General features: G+C 49.9%; 2 protein-coding genes across 2 annotated transcripts in view; one reads left to right on the top strand and one right to left on the bottom strand.

The window, feature by feature from the left end:
* Positions 1-1,263: 1,263 nt before the first annotated feature.
* On the top strand, positions 1,264-5,577 carry RPUSD4 (RNA pseudouridine synthase D4). Its single transcript, XM_075285051.1, is given in 8 exon segments — positions 1,264-1,403; positions 2,250-2,388; positions 2,466-2,561; positions 2,564-2,666; positions 4,507-4,600; positions 4,681-4,828; positions 4,908-5,005; positions 5,085-5,577. Coding segments are annotated over 8 exon segments (963 nt in total). The 5' UTR covers positions 1,264-1,337; the 3' UTR covers positions 5,304-5,577.
* SLC5A2 (solute carrier family 5 member 2) overlaps positions 5,367-20,550 on the bottom strand; it is a 44,593-nt gene continuing 29,409 nt past the window's right edge. The window contains exons 10-14 of the mRNA XM_075285050.1: positions 9,800-9,950; positions 9,549-9,717; positions 9,110-9,325; positions 6,120-6,183; positions 5,367-5,509 (exon numbers count right to left, since the gene is read on the bottom strand). Of these exons, the coding sequence (XP_075141151.1) occupies positions 5,367-5,509; positions 6,120-6,183; positions 9,110-9,325; positions 9,549-9,717; positions 9,800-9,950 (743 nt within the window). The remainder of the gene's footprint in view (positions 5,510-6,119; positions 6,184-9,109; positions 9,326-9,548; positions 9,718-9,799; positions 9,951-20,550) is intronic.

Below are 20,550 nucleotides of genomic sequence, written 5' to 3'. Positions count from 1 at the left end.
GTATGAGCCCCCTGTGCTAGGGTATGAGCACCCCTGTGCTAGGGTATGAGCACCCCTGTGCTAGGGCATGATCGCTCCTGTGCTAGGGCATGAGCATCCCTGTGCTAGGGTATGAGCACCCCTGTGCTAGGGCATGAGCATCCCTGTGCTAGGGCATGAGCATCCCTGTGCTAGGGTATGAGCACCCCTGTGCTAGGGTATGAGCACCCCTGTGCTAGGGCATGAGCATCCCTGTGCTAGGGTATGAGCACCCCTGTGCTAGGGCATGAGCACCCCTGTGGTAGGGTATGAGCACCCCTGTGGTAGGGTATGAGCACCCCTGTGGTAGGGTATGAGCACCCCTGTGCTAGGGTATGAGCACCCCTGTGCTAGGGCATGAGCACCCCTGTGCTAGGGTATGAGCACCCCTGTGGTAGGGTATGAGCACCCCTGTGGTAGGGTATGAGCACCCCTGTGGTAGGGTATGAGCACCCCTGTGCTAGGGCATGAGCACTCCTGTGCTAGGGTATGAGCACCCCTGTGCTAGGGTATGAGCACCCCTGTGGTAGGGTATGAGCACCCCTGTGCTAGGGTATGAGCACCCCTGTGGTAGGGTATGAGCACCCCTGTGGTAGGGTATGAGCACCCCTGTGCTAGGGCATGAGCACCCCTGTGGTAGGGTATGAGCACCCCTGTGCTAGGGTATGAGCCCCCTGTGCTAGGGTATGAGCACCCCTGTGCTAGGGTATGATCACCCCTGTGGTAGGGCATGAGCACCCCTGTGGTAGGGTATGAGCACCCCTGTGGTAGGGTATGAGCACCCCTGTGCTAGGGCATGAGCACCCCTGTGGTAGGGTATGAGCACCCCTGTGCTAGGGTATGAGCACCCCTGTGGTAGGGTATGAGCACCCCTGTGCTAGGGCATGAGCACCCCTGTGGTAGGGTATGATCACCCCTGTGCTAGGGTATGAGCACCCCTGTGGTAGGGTATGAGCACCCCTGTGGTAGGGTATGAGCACCCCTGTGGTAGGGTATGAGCACCCCTGTGCTAGGGTATGAGCACCCCTGTGGTAGGGTATGAGCACCCCTGTGCTAGGGTATGAGCACCCCTGTGCTAGGGTATGATCCGCGCAGATTACACAATAGGTTTGTCAGTAGTCGCAGCGCAACTAGTAGAGGCGTGGCCACCGGTCAGAAGGGGGCGAGGTCAGAGTGAATGGGTGTGGCTGCTGTCAGTGAATATAGCACGCATGCGTGACAAGGTTTACAGGGATGGGCGTGCCCTCAAGAAACATGGCGGCGTCCTTCGTTTAGCTCTTGAGGTTTATAGAGCACGTGATTTTTCCTATGTTGTAAAGATGGCGGCGGCCGGTGCTGTGCGGGGGGCTCGGGCGCTGGCGGAGCGGATCAGGGCGGAGACACGTGCGGCCGGGCTGAAGGTGAGAGGGGAGTATGGGGGGCATCGGAGTTATATCGCGGGCTGCCGTAGATCTTACAAAGTCAAAATAAGCTTTATTGGCACGGACAGTAGTCCTGGGGGTCTCGTCGTTCTTGTTTAGAACGGGGGGGTATAACAGTCCGTGGAGTCTCATCTCCCCCTCATTTGGTTACAGCTGGACATGTATTAGACAGCGATTTCCACAGTGGCCTTTTCTTCTTATATGGGGGTATTCCTGCTGTCCGGGGGGCCCTAGATCTTGCTACATGGGGGGTATTCCTGCTGTCCGGGGGGCCCTAGCTCTTGCTACATGGGGGGTATTCCTGCTGTCCGGGGGGCCCTAGATCTTGCTACATGGGGGGTATTCCTGCTGTCCGGGGGGCCCTAGATCTTGCTACAAGGGGGGTATTCCTGCTGTCCGGGGGGGGCCCTAGATCTTGCTACATGGGGGGTATTCCTGCTGTCCGGGGGGGGCCCTAGATCTTGCTACATGGGGGGTATTCCTGCTGTCCGGGGGGGGGCCCTAGATCTTGCTACATGGGGGGTATTCCTGCTGTCCGGGGGGCCCTAGATCTTGCTACAAGGGGGGTATTCCTGCTGTCCGTGCTCTTGCTACATGGGGGTATTCCTGCTGTCCGGGGGGCCCCTAGCTCTTGCTACATGGGGGGTATTCCTGCTGTCCGGGGGGCCCTAGATCTTGCTACATGGGGGGTATTCCTGCTGTCCGGGGGGCCCTAGATCTTGCTACAAGGGGGGTATTCCTGCTGTCCGGGGGGGGGCCCTAGATCTTGCTACATGGGGGGTATTCCTGCTGTCCGGGGGGGGGCCCTAGATCTTGCCATATCACATCTTCCATGTTTCTTCAGGCTGCGCCCCCTCATTGCCGTATTATGGGGAGCTAAGAGGTCGGGTTGTTCGTCAGGACCTGGAGCTTGTGCTGATAAATAAACCTGCCGGACTCGCTACTCATGGTGAGGATTTTAGAAGTGTGGCCCCCAAGGCACATGCCCGCACCCCAGCCTGCTGCTATCTGCTCTGTCGCCCACAGGTGGCCCCTCCATGGTCCATAGTGTCAGCTCGCTGCTCCCAGCCCTGGCACAGAAGTTGTTTGGAAGAGGGGCGGAGCCTCTGCACATCTGCCATCGCTGGACAAGGACACAACAGGAGCCCTAATACTGGCCCGGAACGCAGAGGCTGCAGAACGTGTACAGAGGCTAATGAGGGAACACAGGGTGCACAGAGTGTACTGGTGAGAAGGCCCCGCCCCCTGGTGCTGACATCACTGGTATAATGACATGTGATCAGACATGAGAGGGTTGTCACAGCTCCGCCCTCCTGGTGCTGACATCACTGGTATAATGACATGTGATCAGACATGAGAGGTTGTCACAGCTCCGCCCCCTGGTGCTGACATCACTGGTATAATGACATGTGATCAGACATGAGAGGTTGTCACAGCTCCGCCCCCTGGTGCTGACATCACTGGTATAATGACATGTGATCAGACGTGAGATCCGCCCCCCTGGTGCTGACATCACTGGGTATAATGACATGTGATCAGGACATGAGAGGTTGTCACAGCTCCGCCCCCTGGTGCTTACATCACTGATATACTGACATGTGATCAGACATGAGAGATTGTCACAGCTCCGCCCCCTGGTGCTGACATCACTAGTATAATGACATGTGATCAGACATGAGAGGTTGTCACAGCTCCGCCCCTGGTGCTGACATCACTGATATACTGACATGTGATCAGACATGAGAGGTTGTCACAGCTCCGCCCCCTGGTGCTGACATCACTGGTATAATGACATGTGATCAGACATGAGAGGTTGTCTTAGCTCCGCCCCCTGGTGCTGACATCACTAGTATAATGGACATGTGATCAGACATGAGAGGTTGTCACAGCTCCGCCCCCTGGTGCTGACATCACTGGTATAATGACATGTGATCAGACATGAGAGGTTGTCACAGCTCCGCCCTCTAGTGCTGACATCACTAGTATAATGACATGTGATCAGACATGAGAGGTTGTCACAGCTCCGCCCCCCTGGTGCTGACATCACTAGTATAATGACATGTGATCAGACATGAGAGGTTGTCACAGCTCCGCCCCCTGGTGCTGACATCACTAGTATAATGACATGTGATCAGACATGAGAGGTTGTCTTAGCTCCGCCCCCTGGTGCTGACATCACTGGTATAATGACATGTGATCAGACATGAGAGGTTGTCACAGCTCCGCCCCCTGGTGCTGACATCACTGGTATAATGACATGTGATCAGACATGAGAGGTTGTCACAGCTCCGCCCCTAGTGCTGACATCACTAGTATAATGACATGTGATCAGACATGAGAGGTTGTCACAGCTCCGCCCCCTGGTGCTGACATCACTGATATACTGACATGTGATCAGACATGAGAGGTTGTCACAGCTCCGCCCCCTGGTGCTGACATCACTGGTATAATGACATGTGATCAGACATGAGAGGTTGTCACAGCTCCGCCCCTAGTGCTGACATCACTGGTATAATGACATGTGATCAGACATGAGAGGTTGTCACAGCTCCGCCCCCTGGTGCTGACATCACTGGTATAATGACATGTGATCAGACATGAGAGGTTGTCACAGCTCCGCCCCTAGTGCTGACATCACTGGTATAATGACATGTGATCAGACATGAGAGGTTGTCACAGCTCCGCCCCTAGTGCTGACATCACTGGTATAATGACATGTGATCAGACATGAGAGGTTGTCACAGCTCCGCCCCCTGGTGCTGACATCACTGATATACTGACATGTGATCAGACATGAGAGGTTGTCACAGCTCCGCCCCCTGGTGCTGACATCACTGGTATAATGACATGTGATCAGACATGAGAGGTTGTCACAGCTCCGCCCCCTGGTGCTGACATCACTGGTATAATGACATGTGATCAGACATGAGCTCCGCCCCCTTATACTACAGTCCAGCTATTCATCTATTACTACTGACAACCAGCCTGTATATATCATGTCTAAGAGGTTGTCACAGCCCCGCCCCCTGATCAGACTTGGGCTAGCTCCTCCTCTCTTGTGTTGCAGGGCGGTCTGTGTGGGTGTCCCGGCGCCCCCGGAGGGGATTGTGGATATTCCCATCATAGAGAAGGAGACGGCCGGCCCGCAGAGACATTATAAGGTGCGCTCTCAGCGTTGGTCCTGTGTGACGTCTGTGCTCGGTGTCCTGAATGTCTCACGCCTCTTCTGTCCTATCTTCAGATGTCTCTGTGCCCCAGGGTGCGGGTCTTTACGGACGGTTCGCTGCATCGGTGTCGTGTCAGTGGTTCTGCGCATGAGGCGGTGACACAATACAGAACACTGGGGAGGTCGTCTGGAGCGTCACTGCTGGAGCTGCAGCCCCTGACAGGTAGGTTGTGGGGGAGGGGCGCTGTATACTGTGAGCTGGCTAATGTAGCGCTCTCTCTTTTCACGGCCCCCCTATCTAGGAGTCAAGCACCAGTTACGGGCTCATCTCGCCTTTGCGCTGAACTGCCCGATCTTGGGGGACCACAAGTATTCGCACTGGGGCCGGCTGGCTCCGCAGGTAACTATTGGGGCAGATTCTGTGCCTGGTTCCGTCCATGGTCATGTGATTGCACTAATGCCCCATTACCTTCTTCCAGAAGCTGCTGCCGCCCCTGCTCCGCGCCCTCGCTCTGACGCCCCCACAGACACGCTCTCTCTTACTTCACCTCCATGCTGCACAGATCACACTGCCCCCCACAATTGGGGAGGAACCCATTGTCCTGCACTGCCCTCCCCCTAAACACTTCTTGAAAACTCTCCGTAAACTGCAGCTTCAGCCCCCCACTCTGCAGGAGTATTTGGGGGATACCACGTAGACATTGGGGGTTGAAGAAGGGACCCAGAGGATGATGGGAAGATTTTATTTCATGTGATAAACTTCATGCATAATAGGCCCAGAGGAAGATGGCGCAGCTCATCATGGCCAGGGCGTTGATGTTGACCAGTCGGGCATATTTGGGGTCCTCTGTGATGTCGGGGGGTGCAGATGGCAGCTTGTCTTGAGGGTCGGACTCGTTGTGCTCTGTGGAAAGAAAATGTATCATGTTCTCGTTCTGTCTCTGGAAGATACCAGATTAGAATAAAGTTTATAACGCCTGTTGTCAGACACTGAGTGACTGGGGGAGGGGAGGGGGTGTTGTGACCCCAGGATAAGGGGGAGGGGGGCTTCTCCATAAGAGAAGCGATGGCAGGGCAGCCACGTACTTCATATTGGGGAATGTTTTTTGTTTTTTTTCATAAACTTCTACATCAAAACCATCCGTTGGCATCGCTCCTTCCAGCCAATAGAGTAGTAAGGGTCCGCGCTAAACACGTCTCAGACAAAGACATGTGACCAGAAGGTGTACCCCTGGGGGACGGGGGGGTTAATGTGGCGTTATTTTGCCTCTTTAGTAGGGCCCCCTATATATAGTTTACGTGACTCTTTCACTGCCCACCTCCTGTCCCCAAGTCCTCACCCTTTACACTAAGCACAAGAGCGATCCCCGCTGCCGCCCACTGTCATAATGAAAGTTCTGGGAGGTGGGGGGACTAGAGAGATCGGATGTCCTAATACACGATGGTCTCCAGAGGAGCTACGACACAGGCCCAGCACCAGTGACTGGCAGACAAGATGCAGCATGCTCTCGTACCTGAAGTCATCATCTCCCTGCGCGGCTCCTGACTGTGCCGGAGACTGAACACCAAGCGATGGAGCTGTGAAAAGGAAGGAAATGGGGAGGTCAGGGTGGGTTCTTCTCAATCACCATACAGTGCCTAGGGGTGGCTTTAGGTGCTGCCCTATAGACTTCAAGGTGGGGCAAGGTGTAACCTAAAAACTCCACGGTGAGCGAGCAGTGTGACTTCTAGCATGGAAACATTACTCGTTCAACGCTGTAGTAGAAAAGCTGATCTGTTGTGATGGCCGATTCTTGGGGTATTCAGTTTTTACTAATATTGCAGGCCTAACCTCTAAGGTTTCCTTTCACCATCTGAGGTGTGACCATGAATGCAAATGTCAGTAACTCAGCCATGATGTCCTTAGTTTAGACAGTTTGTCAGACAGAGTTACTACATGAGAACAATGAGGACATCATGGCTGGTTATCAGGAGGACACTACATGTATGAGAAGATAACCTGACCACAATAAGGACATCATGGCTGGTTATCAGGAGAAGACACTACATGTATGAGAAGATAACCTGACCACAATAAGGACATCATGGCTGGTTATCAGGAGGTCACTACATGAATGAGAAGATAACCTGACCACAATAAGGACATCATGGCTGGTTATCAGGAGGACACTACATGTATGAGAAGATAACCTGACCACAATAAGGACATCATGGCTGGTTATCAGGAGGACACTACATGTATGAGAAGATAACCTGACCACAATAAGGACATCATGGCTGGTTATCAGGAGGACACTACATGTATGAGAAGATAACCTGACCACAATAAGGACATCATGGCTGGTTATCAGGAGGACACTACATGTATGAGAAGATAACCTGACCACAATAAGGACATCATGGCTGGTTATCAGGAGAAGACACTACATGTATGAGAAGATAACCTGACCACAATAAGGACATCATGGCTGGTTATCAGGAGGTCACTACATGAATGAGAAGATAACCTGACCACAATAAGGACATCATGGCTGGTTATCAGGAGAAGACACTACATGTATGAGAAGATAACCTGACCACAATAAGGACATCATGGCTGGTTATCAGGAGGACACTACATGAATGAGAAGATAACCTGACCACAATAAGGACATCATGGCTGGTTATCAGGAGAGGACACTACATGTATGAGAAGATAACCTGACCACAATAAGGACATCATGGCTGGTTATCAGGAGGGGACACTACATGAATGAGAAGATAACCTGACCACAATAAGGACATCATGGCTGGTTATCAGGAGGACACTACATGTATGAGAAGATAACCCGACCACAATAAGGACAGCATGGCTGGTTATCAGGAGGGGACACTACATGTATGAGAAGATAACCCCACCACAATAAGGACATCATGGCTGGTTATCAGGAGGACACTACATGTATGAGAAGATAACCTGACCACAATAAGGACATCATGGCTGGTTATCAGGAGGACACTACATGTATGAGAAGATAACCCGACCACAATAAGGACAGCATGGCTGGTTATCAGGAGGACACTACATGTAGGAGAAGATAACCCCACCACAATAAGGACATCATGGCTGGTTATCAGGAGGACACTACATGTAGGAGAAGATAACCTGACCACAATAAGGACATCATGGCTGGTTATCAGGAGGACACTACATGTAGGAGAAGACAACCCGACCACAATAAGGACATCATGGCTGGTTATCAGGAGGACACTACATGTATGAGAAGATAACCCGACCACAATAAGGACATCATGGCTGGTTATCAGGAGGACACTACATGTAGGAGAAGATAACCCGACCACAATAAGGACATCATGGCTGGTTATCAGGAGGACACTACATGTATGAGAAGATAACCTGACCACAATAAGGACATCATGGCTGGTTATCAGGAGGGGACACTACATGTATGAGAAGATAACCTGACCACAATAAGGACATCATGGCTGGTTATCAGGAGGACACTACATGTATGAGAAGATAACCTGACCACAATAAGGACATCATGACTGGTTATCAGGAGGGGACACTACATGTATGAGAAGATAACCTGACCACAATAAGGACATCATGGCTGGTTATCAGGAGGACACTACATGTATGAGAAGATAACCCGACCACAATAAGGACATCATGGCTGGTTATCAGGAGAGGACACTACATGTATGAGAAGATAACCTGACCACAATAAGGACATCATGGCTGGTTATCAGGAGGACACTACATGTAGGAGAAGATAACCCGACCCCAATAAGGACATCATGGCTGGTTATCAGGAGGACACTACATGTATGAGAAGATAACCCGACCACAATAAGGACATCATGGCTGGTTATATGAGCAGATATGATGTGATTAGTGTTGAGCGAATAGTATTTGAATCCTAGATTTGAATTCCTCTGTTCCTATAGGAATGCACGGGAGCGACGGGATTGCGAAGGGGTTAAGAGCCGCTGGCCGGCTTCAATGCATTCCTATGGGAGCGGAGGTATTCAAATCTAGGATCCGAACACTATTCGCTCAACACTAGATGTGATAGTTCTGTGATCCAGAGTCTTCTCTTCTTAGTGACTCCTGGGATCTTCTATCTGCTCGGAGCTGGTCTGTCTTCTGTCCTGTAGATTACTGTATTATCTGCTGCTGTAACTCACTGAATCTCCCCATGGTGAGACTAGTAAAGGGTTGTCTTATCCTCCTATCATGTGACTAGAGATGGCCCTTACACTATTCTACATCACGCCACGAGCCTATAGTCGCCTATAGAGAGCCTGACCCTACAAGCTGCGCTCCCTAATGTCACATCATTCTGCTGACCAAAGGAGCCGTCGCCATTTTTTTCATGCAGAATGTGACAGAATAAACTTGAGTATAAAATGGAAGGATCAGTAAGACACCATCAATACTCCCAGCAGACACCTGCACGGAGATGGACTGAACCACTGACAGCTGCAGAGATTTGCTCACCTGGGATTCAGGAATCGGAGGGGTGCAATAAGACACACCCAAAATAATGAGCGCCGAGCAAAAGAAAAGGATTATGGCGAAGTAGAGGTAATGCACCCCACAAATCAAGGCCGGACACACGCTGGGGGAGGAGCAGCTGCCAGAACCAAACACAAATTCTGGTATCATACGGCAAAGACCCAGAAGGAGTCCCCCGATCAGACCCCAGAACGCCCCCTAAAAACAGAAAATAGGAAGTCAAACTATGAAATCTCCTAAGCAAAGGAAGCGCCATATTGAAAGGCAGACTATATACTCACACAGTGTAGAGCTATAGTGTGTGCAAGTAAAGAATGTGCATGTGATATATAGGGGTGACAGTTGTGGTCATATAGAGGGGGTGTATAGGAGATTTAGGGTTACGAAAAACTCTTGTGTGTATAGGTAGACGCGATCTTACCGGTTCATTGACCCTCTTCACAAACAGTGCCAGGAAGAAGACGGCTGCAATTGGCGGGGCCAGGAAACTCGCCACAGACTGCATATAATCGAATAACTGTCCTCCTTGTGCAGCCTGGACAACGGGAATCCAGGCAATGCTGAAAGCCACAAGGCAAACCGTCCACACCCTGCGAGAGAAGCGGATACAGCAGATAAAGCAGATGTGACGCTCAGCAGTAACCGCAGTCACTCTCAGGAGGGGTCTTCTACCTTCCCACCAGGAGCAGCTCCTTTTCTGTAGCCTGTGGCCTCAGCTTCCTCCAGACGTCCATTGTGAACAGAGTCCCACTGCTATTGAAGATGGAGGCGAGACTGCTCATGAGGGCAGCCAACATGACTGCAAGCATCAGACCACGGAGACCTGCAAGGTATTAAGGAGAGAGCTGAGAGACAGCAAGCAGAAGGTGGAGGGAAACCAGACTGTTATTGTGACTGTTCATGTCTTCTGCCATCATGTAAGATAAGATAAGATAATCCTTTAATAGTCCCACCTTGGGGAAATTTCAGCGTGTTACAGCAGCATAGTAATACAGATACAGGATAATACAGAGTAATATGTTACAGACGTAGACACAGATAAGCTGAGAAGAGAAGATATACTAGGAGTCCATGGCAGCTAAGGAAAAACAGAAGAGAAAGAGGAAGACCTCGTGGTCATCCTCATAATCATTAGTTCTCTGTGCGGAGAGCTCTTCGTTTGGTCTGATGTAGATTATACAGCCTGCTCGCGGTTGGAAGGAAGGACCTGCGATAGCGCTCCTTCTCAGACTTGGGGTGAAGCAGACGGTCGCTTACAGTGCTGCCAAGTCCCATCAGGGTCCCATACATGGGGTGGGATTTGTTCTCCCGCATGGAGGTCACCACAGACCGTATCCTTCTGTCACCCACCACCTGTACTGGGTCCAGGGGCCTCCCCAGGACAGAGCTGGCCCTCCTGATCAGCCTGTCAAGTCTATTTCTGTCCCTGGTTGATATACTGCTCCCCCAGCAGGCCACACCGAAAAAGATGGCTGAGGCAACCACAGAGTTGAAGAAGGCCCTAAGAAGTGTCCCCTGGACTCCGAAGGCCCTCAGCCTCCTGAGCAGGTAGAGTCTGCTGTGGCCCTTTCTGTGCAGCGCCTCCAGGTGATCAGCCCAGTCTAGTTTATTATTGAGGAGCACGCCCAGGTACTTATAGGTCCTGACTATCTCGATACATGTTCCTTGGATCTCCACCGGGGTCGGAGCACCTCTCCGTTTACTAAAGTCCACCACCATCTCCTTGGTCTTCCCAGCATTAATCCTGAGCTGGTTCTGCTGGCACCATTCAACAAAATCCCGGTTTAAGTCTCTGTATTCCCTATCATCGCCATCAGTGATAAGGCCGACTATAGCAGAGTCATCGGAGTACTTCTGTAAGTAACAGCTGGATGAGTTGTGCCTAAAGTCAGCAGTGTACAGTGTGAAGAGGAATGGGGCAAGAACTGTACCTTGTGGTGCCCCCGTAGTGCAGATCACAGTGTCAGACACACAGTCCTGGGCTCTCAAATACTGAGGGCGGTTTGTCAGGTAGTCTAGGATCCAGTTGGACAGGTGATGGTCCACACCACCAAGGTTCAGCTTCTCCCTCAGTAGCCCTGGCTGAATGGTGTTGAACGCACTGGAGAAATCAAAGAACATTATTCTCACAGTGTTCCCGGGTTTCTCCAGGTGAGAGAGAGCTCTGTGAAGAAGGTGGATGATGGCGTCATCTACCCCAATGCCTGGCCGGTAGGCAAACTGGAGGGGGTCCAGAGCGGAGCTCACTAGGGGGCGTAGGTGTGTCAGGACCAGTCTCTCTAGGACCTTCATCAGGTGGGATGTCAGTGCTACAGGTCGGTAGTCATTGTAGCCCATCGGGTTGGGTTTCTTTGGGACTGGTACCACGCAAGATGTTTTCCACAGTTGAGGTACCACTCCCAGCTTCAGGCTCATATTGTACATGTGCGTTATAATACCACACAGCTGGTCACTGCACATTGTAAGAACTCTTGCGCTTATATCATCAGGTCCCCCCGCTTTGTCTGCTTTAATATTCTTCATTTCCTTACACACCTGAGACTCCTGCAGGATCAGATAGTCAGATTGCAGTTGACCGCAGTTCGGTGGGGGTTGGGTCTTGGTGTGTGAGGGGAGGGCGGTTGGCTGACATGCTGGTGGAGGGAGCATTTGCTTGGAGTCGAATCTATTGAAGTTTAGATTAATCTCGTTAAGCCACTTCCTGTCCCCTACTGTTCGGTGCCCTGTCTTTTCCTTGTGTCCTGAAATTGCCTTAAGGCTGTCCCACACCTCAGAGATTCTACCCTCCCCCATCTGTAGTTCCTTCTTCCGCCTGTAGTTGGCTTTCCCTTCTCTGATCAATTGTCTTAGCTGTTTCTGCACCGCCCCCAGGCCATCTTTGTCCCCAGACCTAAAAATTCTCTTTTTTTGCTTGAGGAGAGTTTTAATCTCAGAGTTAATCCATGGTTTGTTATTGGAGAAACACCTCACCTTTCTAGTTGGTACCGTGCTGTCCACACAGAAATTAATGTAGTCCGTTATGCAATGTGTGAGTCCCTCAATGTCCTCTGGAAATGAGTCTAGAAACACTTCCCATAAAGTTATATCAAAGCAGTCCCTTAGAGACTCGACACTTCCCTCTGACCAAATCTTCACGGTACGGGTAACTGCCGGTTCTCTGCGCACCAGTGGAATGTATGTGGGTCGCAGATGTACCAGGTTGTGATCTGATCTGCCTAGGGGTGGTAGGGCAGATGAGTTATATGCATCCCTTACATTGGCAAAGAGCAAGTCCAGCGTCTTGTTGTCTCTTGTATGGCAGGTTACATACTGTGTGAAGCCTAGTAGAGTGGATGCTGAGACATGGTTGAAGTCTCCAGACACTAGGAGCAGAGCATGGGGGTGAGATGATTGCAGCTCACTCACAACAGCATGGAGGACTTCACAGGCAGCGTCAGCTTTAGCAGAGGGGGGGACATAGGCAGCTAGTACTGTGAAGGTAGACCATGTCTATTCTTATTTTTATACATGCTTTATACTGCTTAAGAAATTATATTTTTCTTTGTGCAACGTTTATACATTAAGATGGCGCCTGTATCCAGTACCGCACCCAGATGCTGACGCACATGATCGTCATGTGGTTTACAAGAAAGACAGTATCATTTCCTGGGAACTCGAAAGCTAAGAGATGTTGAAATTTAACAGCCAATGACTGATCGCCAGTGTATTCGGATACAAGACGTATATGCTTACAGCCTGCCTTTTTCTTATCTTTCTTGCATTCCTGTATAAAAACTGTAACTTCCTCAATAAACCTCAGTTCTGTGTGAACAGGCATCACGCTCATTGCATGGACTGAGATTGAAACTGCATCAATGTCAGTGATTATCTTTGTCAGCGCGCACATGCATGATTGATTTGGAGCAGGTGACTGACCACTGTAAGTGACCCGTATTCTGGCGGGGGTTCTCCCTCAACAGTACAATAACATGTGATAGTTCCCTTGGCAGGTAAAAAGGTCTCATGCTCACGGCTAGCAGTTCAATATCCTTTCCACACAATTGTTTCTTAACCACAATATGTCCTGGATTACACCATCTCTCATTGACAAATATTGCAATCCCTCCGCCTATTCGCTTACCGCTCTCCAGTGTTCTGTCCGCCCGAAGAAGTTTGAAGCCCTCCACGGAGGCAAGTATGTCCGGAGTGATTTCAGTAAGCCAAGTCTCTGTAAACAGCATCATACTGCACTCACGAAACTCCTGTTGATGTCTGGTCAGTGCTGTCAGCTCATCCATCTTATTCACAATTGATCTCACATTCCCCATAATGATGGACGGGATCACATGCTTTTTGCGTTTTCTTCCTTCGCGTCTCAGTATGCCGGCTCGTTTTCCGCGTTTTCTGCGTTTTCTAAGTCTCCTTATTAGTTCGTGGGGGATGGTAAGAGCATGCTTGTCCTGTAGCTTGTCCAGCTTGTCCTGCAGCATGCTTCTAAGGTGTAATAGTGTCTCCTTAGTGTAAACCAGTCTTCCTTGTCTGTGTGGAGGCATGCTTCAGACAAAAAGGCTCAAAAAGGATTTCTTTATAAGAGTATAATGTCTCATTGTGAGTCCCCGGACTACATATATCTATAACACATAGTGTATGACACTGTCAGGGCTCCTAGGACTATATATATCTATAATACATAGTGTATGACGCTGTCAGGACTCCTAGGACTATATATATAGCTATAATACATAGTGTATGACACTGTCAGGGCTCCTAGGACTATATATATATCTATAATACATAGTGTATGACACTGTCAGGGCTCCTAGGACTATATATATCTATAATACATAGTGTATGGCACTGTCAGGGCTCCTAGGACTATATATCTATAATACATAGTGTATGACGCTGTCAGGACTCCTAGGACTATATATATATAGCTATAATACATAGTGTATGACACTGTCAGGGCTCCTAGGACTATATATATCTATAATACATAGTGTATGACACTGTCAGGGCTCCTAGGACTATATATATATCTATAATACATAGTGTATGACACTGTCAGGACTCCTAGGACTATATATATCTATAATACATAGTGTATGACACTGTCAGGACTCCTAGGACTATATGTATCTATAATACCTAGTGTATGACACTGTCAGGGCTCCTAGGACTATATATATCTATAATACATAGTGTATGACACTGTCAGGACTCCTAGGACTATATATATATATATATATATATATATATATATATATATATAATACATAGTGTATGACACTGTCAGGACTCCTAGGACTATATATATATCTATAATACATAGTGTATGACACTGTCAGGGCTCCTAGGACTATATATATCTATAATACATAGTGTATGACACTGTCAGGGCTCCTAGGACTATATATATATCTATAATACATAGTGTATGACACTGTCAGGACTCCTAGGACTATATATATATCTATAATACATAGTGTATGACACTGTCAGGACTCCTAGGACTATATATATCTATAATACATAGTGTATGACACTGTCAGGGCTCCTAGGACTATATATATCTATAATACATAGTGTATGACACTGTCAGGGCTCCTAGAACTATATATATGTATAATACATAGTGTATGACACTGTCAGGGCTCCTAGGACTATATATATGTATAATACATAGTGTATGACACTGTCAGGGCTCCAAGGACTATATATATCTATAATACATAGTGTATGACACTATTAGGACTTTCTCTCAAGGCGTATAAGGTGAATATAGTGGATACACACCGCCATAAAATTTGATGTCACTTTTTTACACTTATTTCTATATATACTAACAGTGTGGCCAACTTTGGTCTCTGGTCTAATCTGTTGGTACTCAGCATAAAAAAAAAATAAAAAAAATGCCATATACAGGGGTGTAATTACCGGGGAAGCAGCGGAGGCAGCTGCCACAGGGCCCGGGACATTAGGGGCCCAGTGACAGCCGCTACCCCTGTATTTTTTTTTTTTAGCCCGTTATGTAACGGGCCCTATATACTTACCCATCCTGGCAGGGTCCGTAAGGGGGCAGGGGCGGTAAGTGACAGCGTGGGCCCCAAAAGCACTATTATACTCGGGGGGTCTTTTTGGACCCCCGAATATAACCATCGGAGGCCCGGGAGAGGTAAGATAACATAAAAACTGTGTTACTTACCTCTCCAGGCTCGGGGCAGGCTTCAGCCTACTTGTGTGACGTCATATGACCCACGACGCATGGTCCCGGTCACATGATGTCCCGGAAGATGGCCGACATTGACGGAGAATGCAGGGGAGTCGGGAGATCGGTAAGCAACAGTAGTTTGTTATGTTTGTATCCCTCTGGGTCTCCGATTATTATACTCTGGGGTCTGAAAAGATATATAGAGTATAATAATTGTTCATGTGTGTCCACTATGGGGGATAATACTGTGTGCAGGGGCCACTATGGGACATAATACTGTGTGCAGGGGCCACTATGGGGGATAATACTGTGTGCAGGGTCCACTATGGGGGATAATACTGTGTGCAGGGGCCACTATGGGGCATAATACTGTGTGCAGGGGCCACTATGGGGGATAATACTGTGTGCAGGGGCCACTATGGGGGATAATACTGTGTGCAGGGACCACTATGGGGATAATACTGTGTGCAGGGGACACTATGGGACATAATACTGTGTGCAGGGGTCACTATGGGGGATAATACTGTGTGCAGGGACCACTATGGGACATAATACTGTGTGCAGGGGCCACTATGGGGGATAATACTGTGTGCAGGGGCAACTATGGGACATAATACTGTGTGCAGGGGCCACTATGGGGGATAATACTGTGTGCAGGGGCCACTATGGGGATAATACTGTGTGCAGGGGCAACTATGGGACATAATACTGTGTGCAGGGGCAACTATGGGACATAATACTGTGTGCAGGGGTCACTATGGGGTATAATACTGTGTGCAGGGGCCACTATGGGGGATAATACTGTGTGCAGGGGCCACTATGGGGGATAATACTGTGTGCAGGGGCCACTATGGGGTATAATACTGTGTGCAGGGGCCACTATGGGGGATAATACTGTGTGCAGGGGCCACTATGGGACATAATACTGTGTGCAGGGGTCACTATGGGGTATAATACTGTGTGCAGGGGCCACTATGGGACATAATACTGTGTGCAGGGGCCACTATGGGGGATAATACTGTGTGCAGGGGTCACTATGGGGTATAATACTGTGTGCAGGGGCCAGTATGGGACATAATACTGTGTGCAGGGGCCACTATGGGGGATAATACTGTGTGCAGGGGCCACTATGGGGGATAATACTGTGTGCAGGGGTCACTATGGGACATAATACTGTGTGCAGGGGCCGCTATGGGACATAATACTGTGTGCAGGGGTCACTATGGGGTATAATACTGTGTGCAGGGGCCACTATGGGGGATAATACTGTGTGCAGGGGACACTATGGGACATAATACTGTGTGCAGGGGCCACTATGGAGGATAATACTGTGTGCAGGGGCCAGTATGGGGGATAATACTGTGTGCAGGGGCCACTATGGGACATAATACTGTGTGCAGGGGCCACTATGGGACATAATACTGTGTGCAGGGGCCACTATGGGGGATAATACTGTGTGCAGGGGCCACTATGGGACGTAATACTGTGTGCAGGGGTCACTATGGGGTATAATACTGTGTGCAGGGGCCAGTGTGGGACATAATACTGTGTGCAGGGGCCACTATGGGACATAATACTGTGTGCAGGGGCCACTATGGGGGATAATACTGTGTGCAGGGGACACTATGGGACATAATACTGTGTGCAGGGGCCACTATGGGACATAATACTGTGTGCAGGGGCCATTACGGGGGATAATACTGTGTGCAGGGGCCACTATGGGGGATAATACTGTGTGCAGGGGCCACTATGGGGGATAATACTGTGGGCAGGGGCCACTATGGGGTATATTACTGTGTGCAGGGGCCACTATGGGACATAATACTGTGTGCAGGGGTCACTATGGGATATAATACTGTGTGCAGGGGCCACTATGGGGACATAATACTGTGTGCAGGGGCCACTATGGGGACATAATACTGTGTGCAGGGGCCAGTATGGGACATAATACTGTGTGCAGGGGCCACTATGGGACATAATACTGTGTGCAAGGGCCACTATGGGGGATAATACTGTGTGCAGGGGCCACTATGGGGACATAATACTGTGTGCAGGGGCCACTATGGGACATAATGTTGTGTGCAGGGGTCACTATGGGACATAATACTGTGTGCAGGGTCCACTATGGGACATAATACTGTGTGCAGGGGCCACTATGGGGACATAATACTGTGTGCAGGGGCCAGTATGGGACATAATACTGTGTGCAGGGTCCACTAAGGGACATAATACTGTGTGCAGGGTCCACTATGGGACATAATACTGTGTGCAGGGTCCACTATGGGACATAATACTGTGTGCAGGGGTCACTATGGGACATAATACTGTGTGCAGGGGCCACTATGGGACATAATACTGTGTGCAGGGGCCACTATGGGGGATAATACTGTGTGCAGGGGCCACTATGGGACATAATACTGTGTGCAGGGGCCACTATGGGACATAATACTGTGTGCAGGGGTCACTATGGGACATAATACTGTGTGCAGGGGCCACTATGGGACATAATACTGTGTACAGGGGTCACTATGGGGTATAATACTGTGTGCAGGGGCCACTATGGGACATAATACTGTGTGCAGGGGCCACTATGGGACATAATACTGTGTGCAGGGGTCACTATGGGACATAATACTGTGTGCAGGGGCCACTATGGGGGATAATACTGTGTGCAGGGGCCACTATGGGACATAATACTGTGTGCAGGGTCCACTATGGGACATAATACTGTGTGCAGGGTCCACTATAGGACATAATACTGTGTGCAGGGGCCACTATGGGGGATAATACTGTGTGCAGGGGCCACTATGGGGGATAATACTGTGTGCAGGGGACACTATGGGACATAATACTGTGTGCAGGGGCCAGTGTGGGGACATAATACTGTGTGCAGGGGCCAGTATGGGACATAATACTGTGTGCAAGGGCCACTATGGGACATAATACTGTGTGCAGGGGCCACTATGGGACATAATACTGTGTGCAGGGGCCACTATGGGGGATAATACTGTGTGCAGGGGACACTATGGGACATAATACTGTGTGCAGGGGCCACTATGTGACATAATACTGTGTGCAGGGGCCACTATGGGGGATAATAATGTGTGCAGGGGCCGCTATGGGACATAATACTGTGTGCAGGGGACACTATGGGACATAATACTGTGTGCAGGGGCCACTATGGAGGATAATACTGTGTGCAGGGGCCACTATGGAGGATAATACTGTGTGCAGGGGCCAGTATGGGGGATAATACTGTGTGCAGGGGCCACTATGGGACATAATACTGTGTGCAGGGGCCACTATGGGGGATAATACTGTGTGCAGGGGCCACTATGGGGGATAATACTGTGTGCAGGGGCCACTATGGGACGTAATACTGTGTGCAGGGGTCACTATGGGGTATAATACTGTGTGCAGGGGCCAGTGTGGGACATAATACTGTGTGCAGGGGCCACTATGGGACATAATACTGTGTGCAGGGGCCACTATGGGGGATAATACTGTGTGCAGGGGCCAGTATGGGGGATAATACTGTGTGCAGGGGCCACTATGGGACATAATACTGTGTGCAGGGGCCACTATGGGGGATAATACTGTGTGCAGGGGCCACTATGGGACATAATACTGTGTGCAGGGGCCACTATGGGGGATAATACTGTGTGCAGGGGCCACTATGGGACGTAATACTGTGTGCAGGGGTCACTATGGGGTATAATACTGTGTGCAGGGGCCAGTGTGGGACATAATACTGTGTGCAGGGGCCACTATGGGACATAATACTGTGTGCAGGGGCCACTATGGGGGATAATACTGTGTGCAGGGGCCAGTATGGGACATAATACTGTGTGCAGGGGACACTATGGGACATAATACTGTGTGCAGGGGACACTATGGGACATAATACTGTGTGCAGGGGCCACTATGGGACATAACACTGTGTGCAGGGGCCACTATGGGGGATAATAATGTGTGCAGGGGCCGCTATGTGACATAATACTGTGTGCAGGGGACACTATGGGACATAATACTGTGTGCAGGGGCCACTATGGAGGATAATACTGTGTGCAGGGGTCACTATGGGACATAATACTGTGTGCAGGGGCCGCTATGGGACATAATACTGTGTGCAGGGTCCACTATGGGACATAATACTGTGTGCAGGGGTCACAATGGGACATAATACTGTGTGCAGGGGCCGCTATGGGACATAATACTGTGTGCAGGGGACACTATGGGACATAATACTGTGTGCAGGGGCCACTATGGAGGATAATACTGTGTGCAGGGGCCAGTATGGGGGATAATACTGTGTGCAGGGGCCACTATGGGACATAATACTGTGTGCAGGGGCCACTATGGGACATAATACTGTGTGCAGGGGCCACTATGGGGGATAATACTGTGTGCAGGAGCCACTATGGGACGTAATACTGTGTGCAGGGGTCACTATGGGGTATAATACTGTGTGTAGGGGCCAGTATGGGACATAATACTGTGTGCAGGGGCCACTATGGGACATAATACTGTGTGCAGGGGCCACTATGGGGGATAATACTGTGTGCAGGGGCCAGTATGGGACATAATACTGTGTGCAGGGGCCACTATGGGACATAATACTGTGTGCAGGGGCCACTATGGGACATAATACTGTATGCAGGGGCCACTATGGGACATAATACTGTGTGCAGGGGTCACTATGGGATATAATACTGTGTGCAGGGGCCACTATGGGGACATAATACTGTGTGCAGGGGCCAGTATGGGACATAATACTGTGTACTGGGGCCAGTATGGGACATAATACTGTGTGCAGGGGCCACTATGGGACATAATACTGTGTGCAGGGGCCACTATGGGGGATAATAATGTGTGCAGGGGCCGCTATGGGACATAATACTGTGTGCAGGGGACACTATGGGACATAATACTGTGTGCAGGGGCCACTATGGAGGATAATACTGTGTGCAGGGGTCACTATGGGACATAATACTGTGTGCAGGGGCCGCTATGGGACATAATACTGTGTGCAGGGTCCACTATGGGACATAATACTGTGTGCAGGGGACACTATGGGACATAATACTGTGTGCAGGGGCCACTATGGAGGATAATACTGTGTGCAGGGGCCAGTATGGGGGATAATACTGTGTGCAGGGGCCACTATGGGACATAATACTGTGTGCAGGGGCCACTATGGGGGATAATACTGTGTGCAGGGGCCACTATGGGA

The sequence above is a fragment of the Leptodactylus fuscus genome, chromosome 8 (assembly GCF_031893055.1).
Source record: "Leptodactylus fuscus isolate aLepFus1 chromosome 8, aLepFus1.hap2, whole genome shotgun sequence".
Classification (NCBI taxonomy): Eukaryota; Metazoa; Chordata; class Amphibia; order Anura; family Leptodactylidae; genus Leptodactylus; species Leptodactylus fuscus.
The sequence above is the reverse complement of the archived record's forward strand: the minus strand, read 5'-3'. Positions and strand labels throughout refer to the sequence as shown.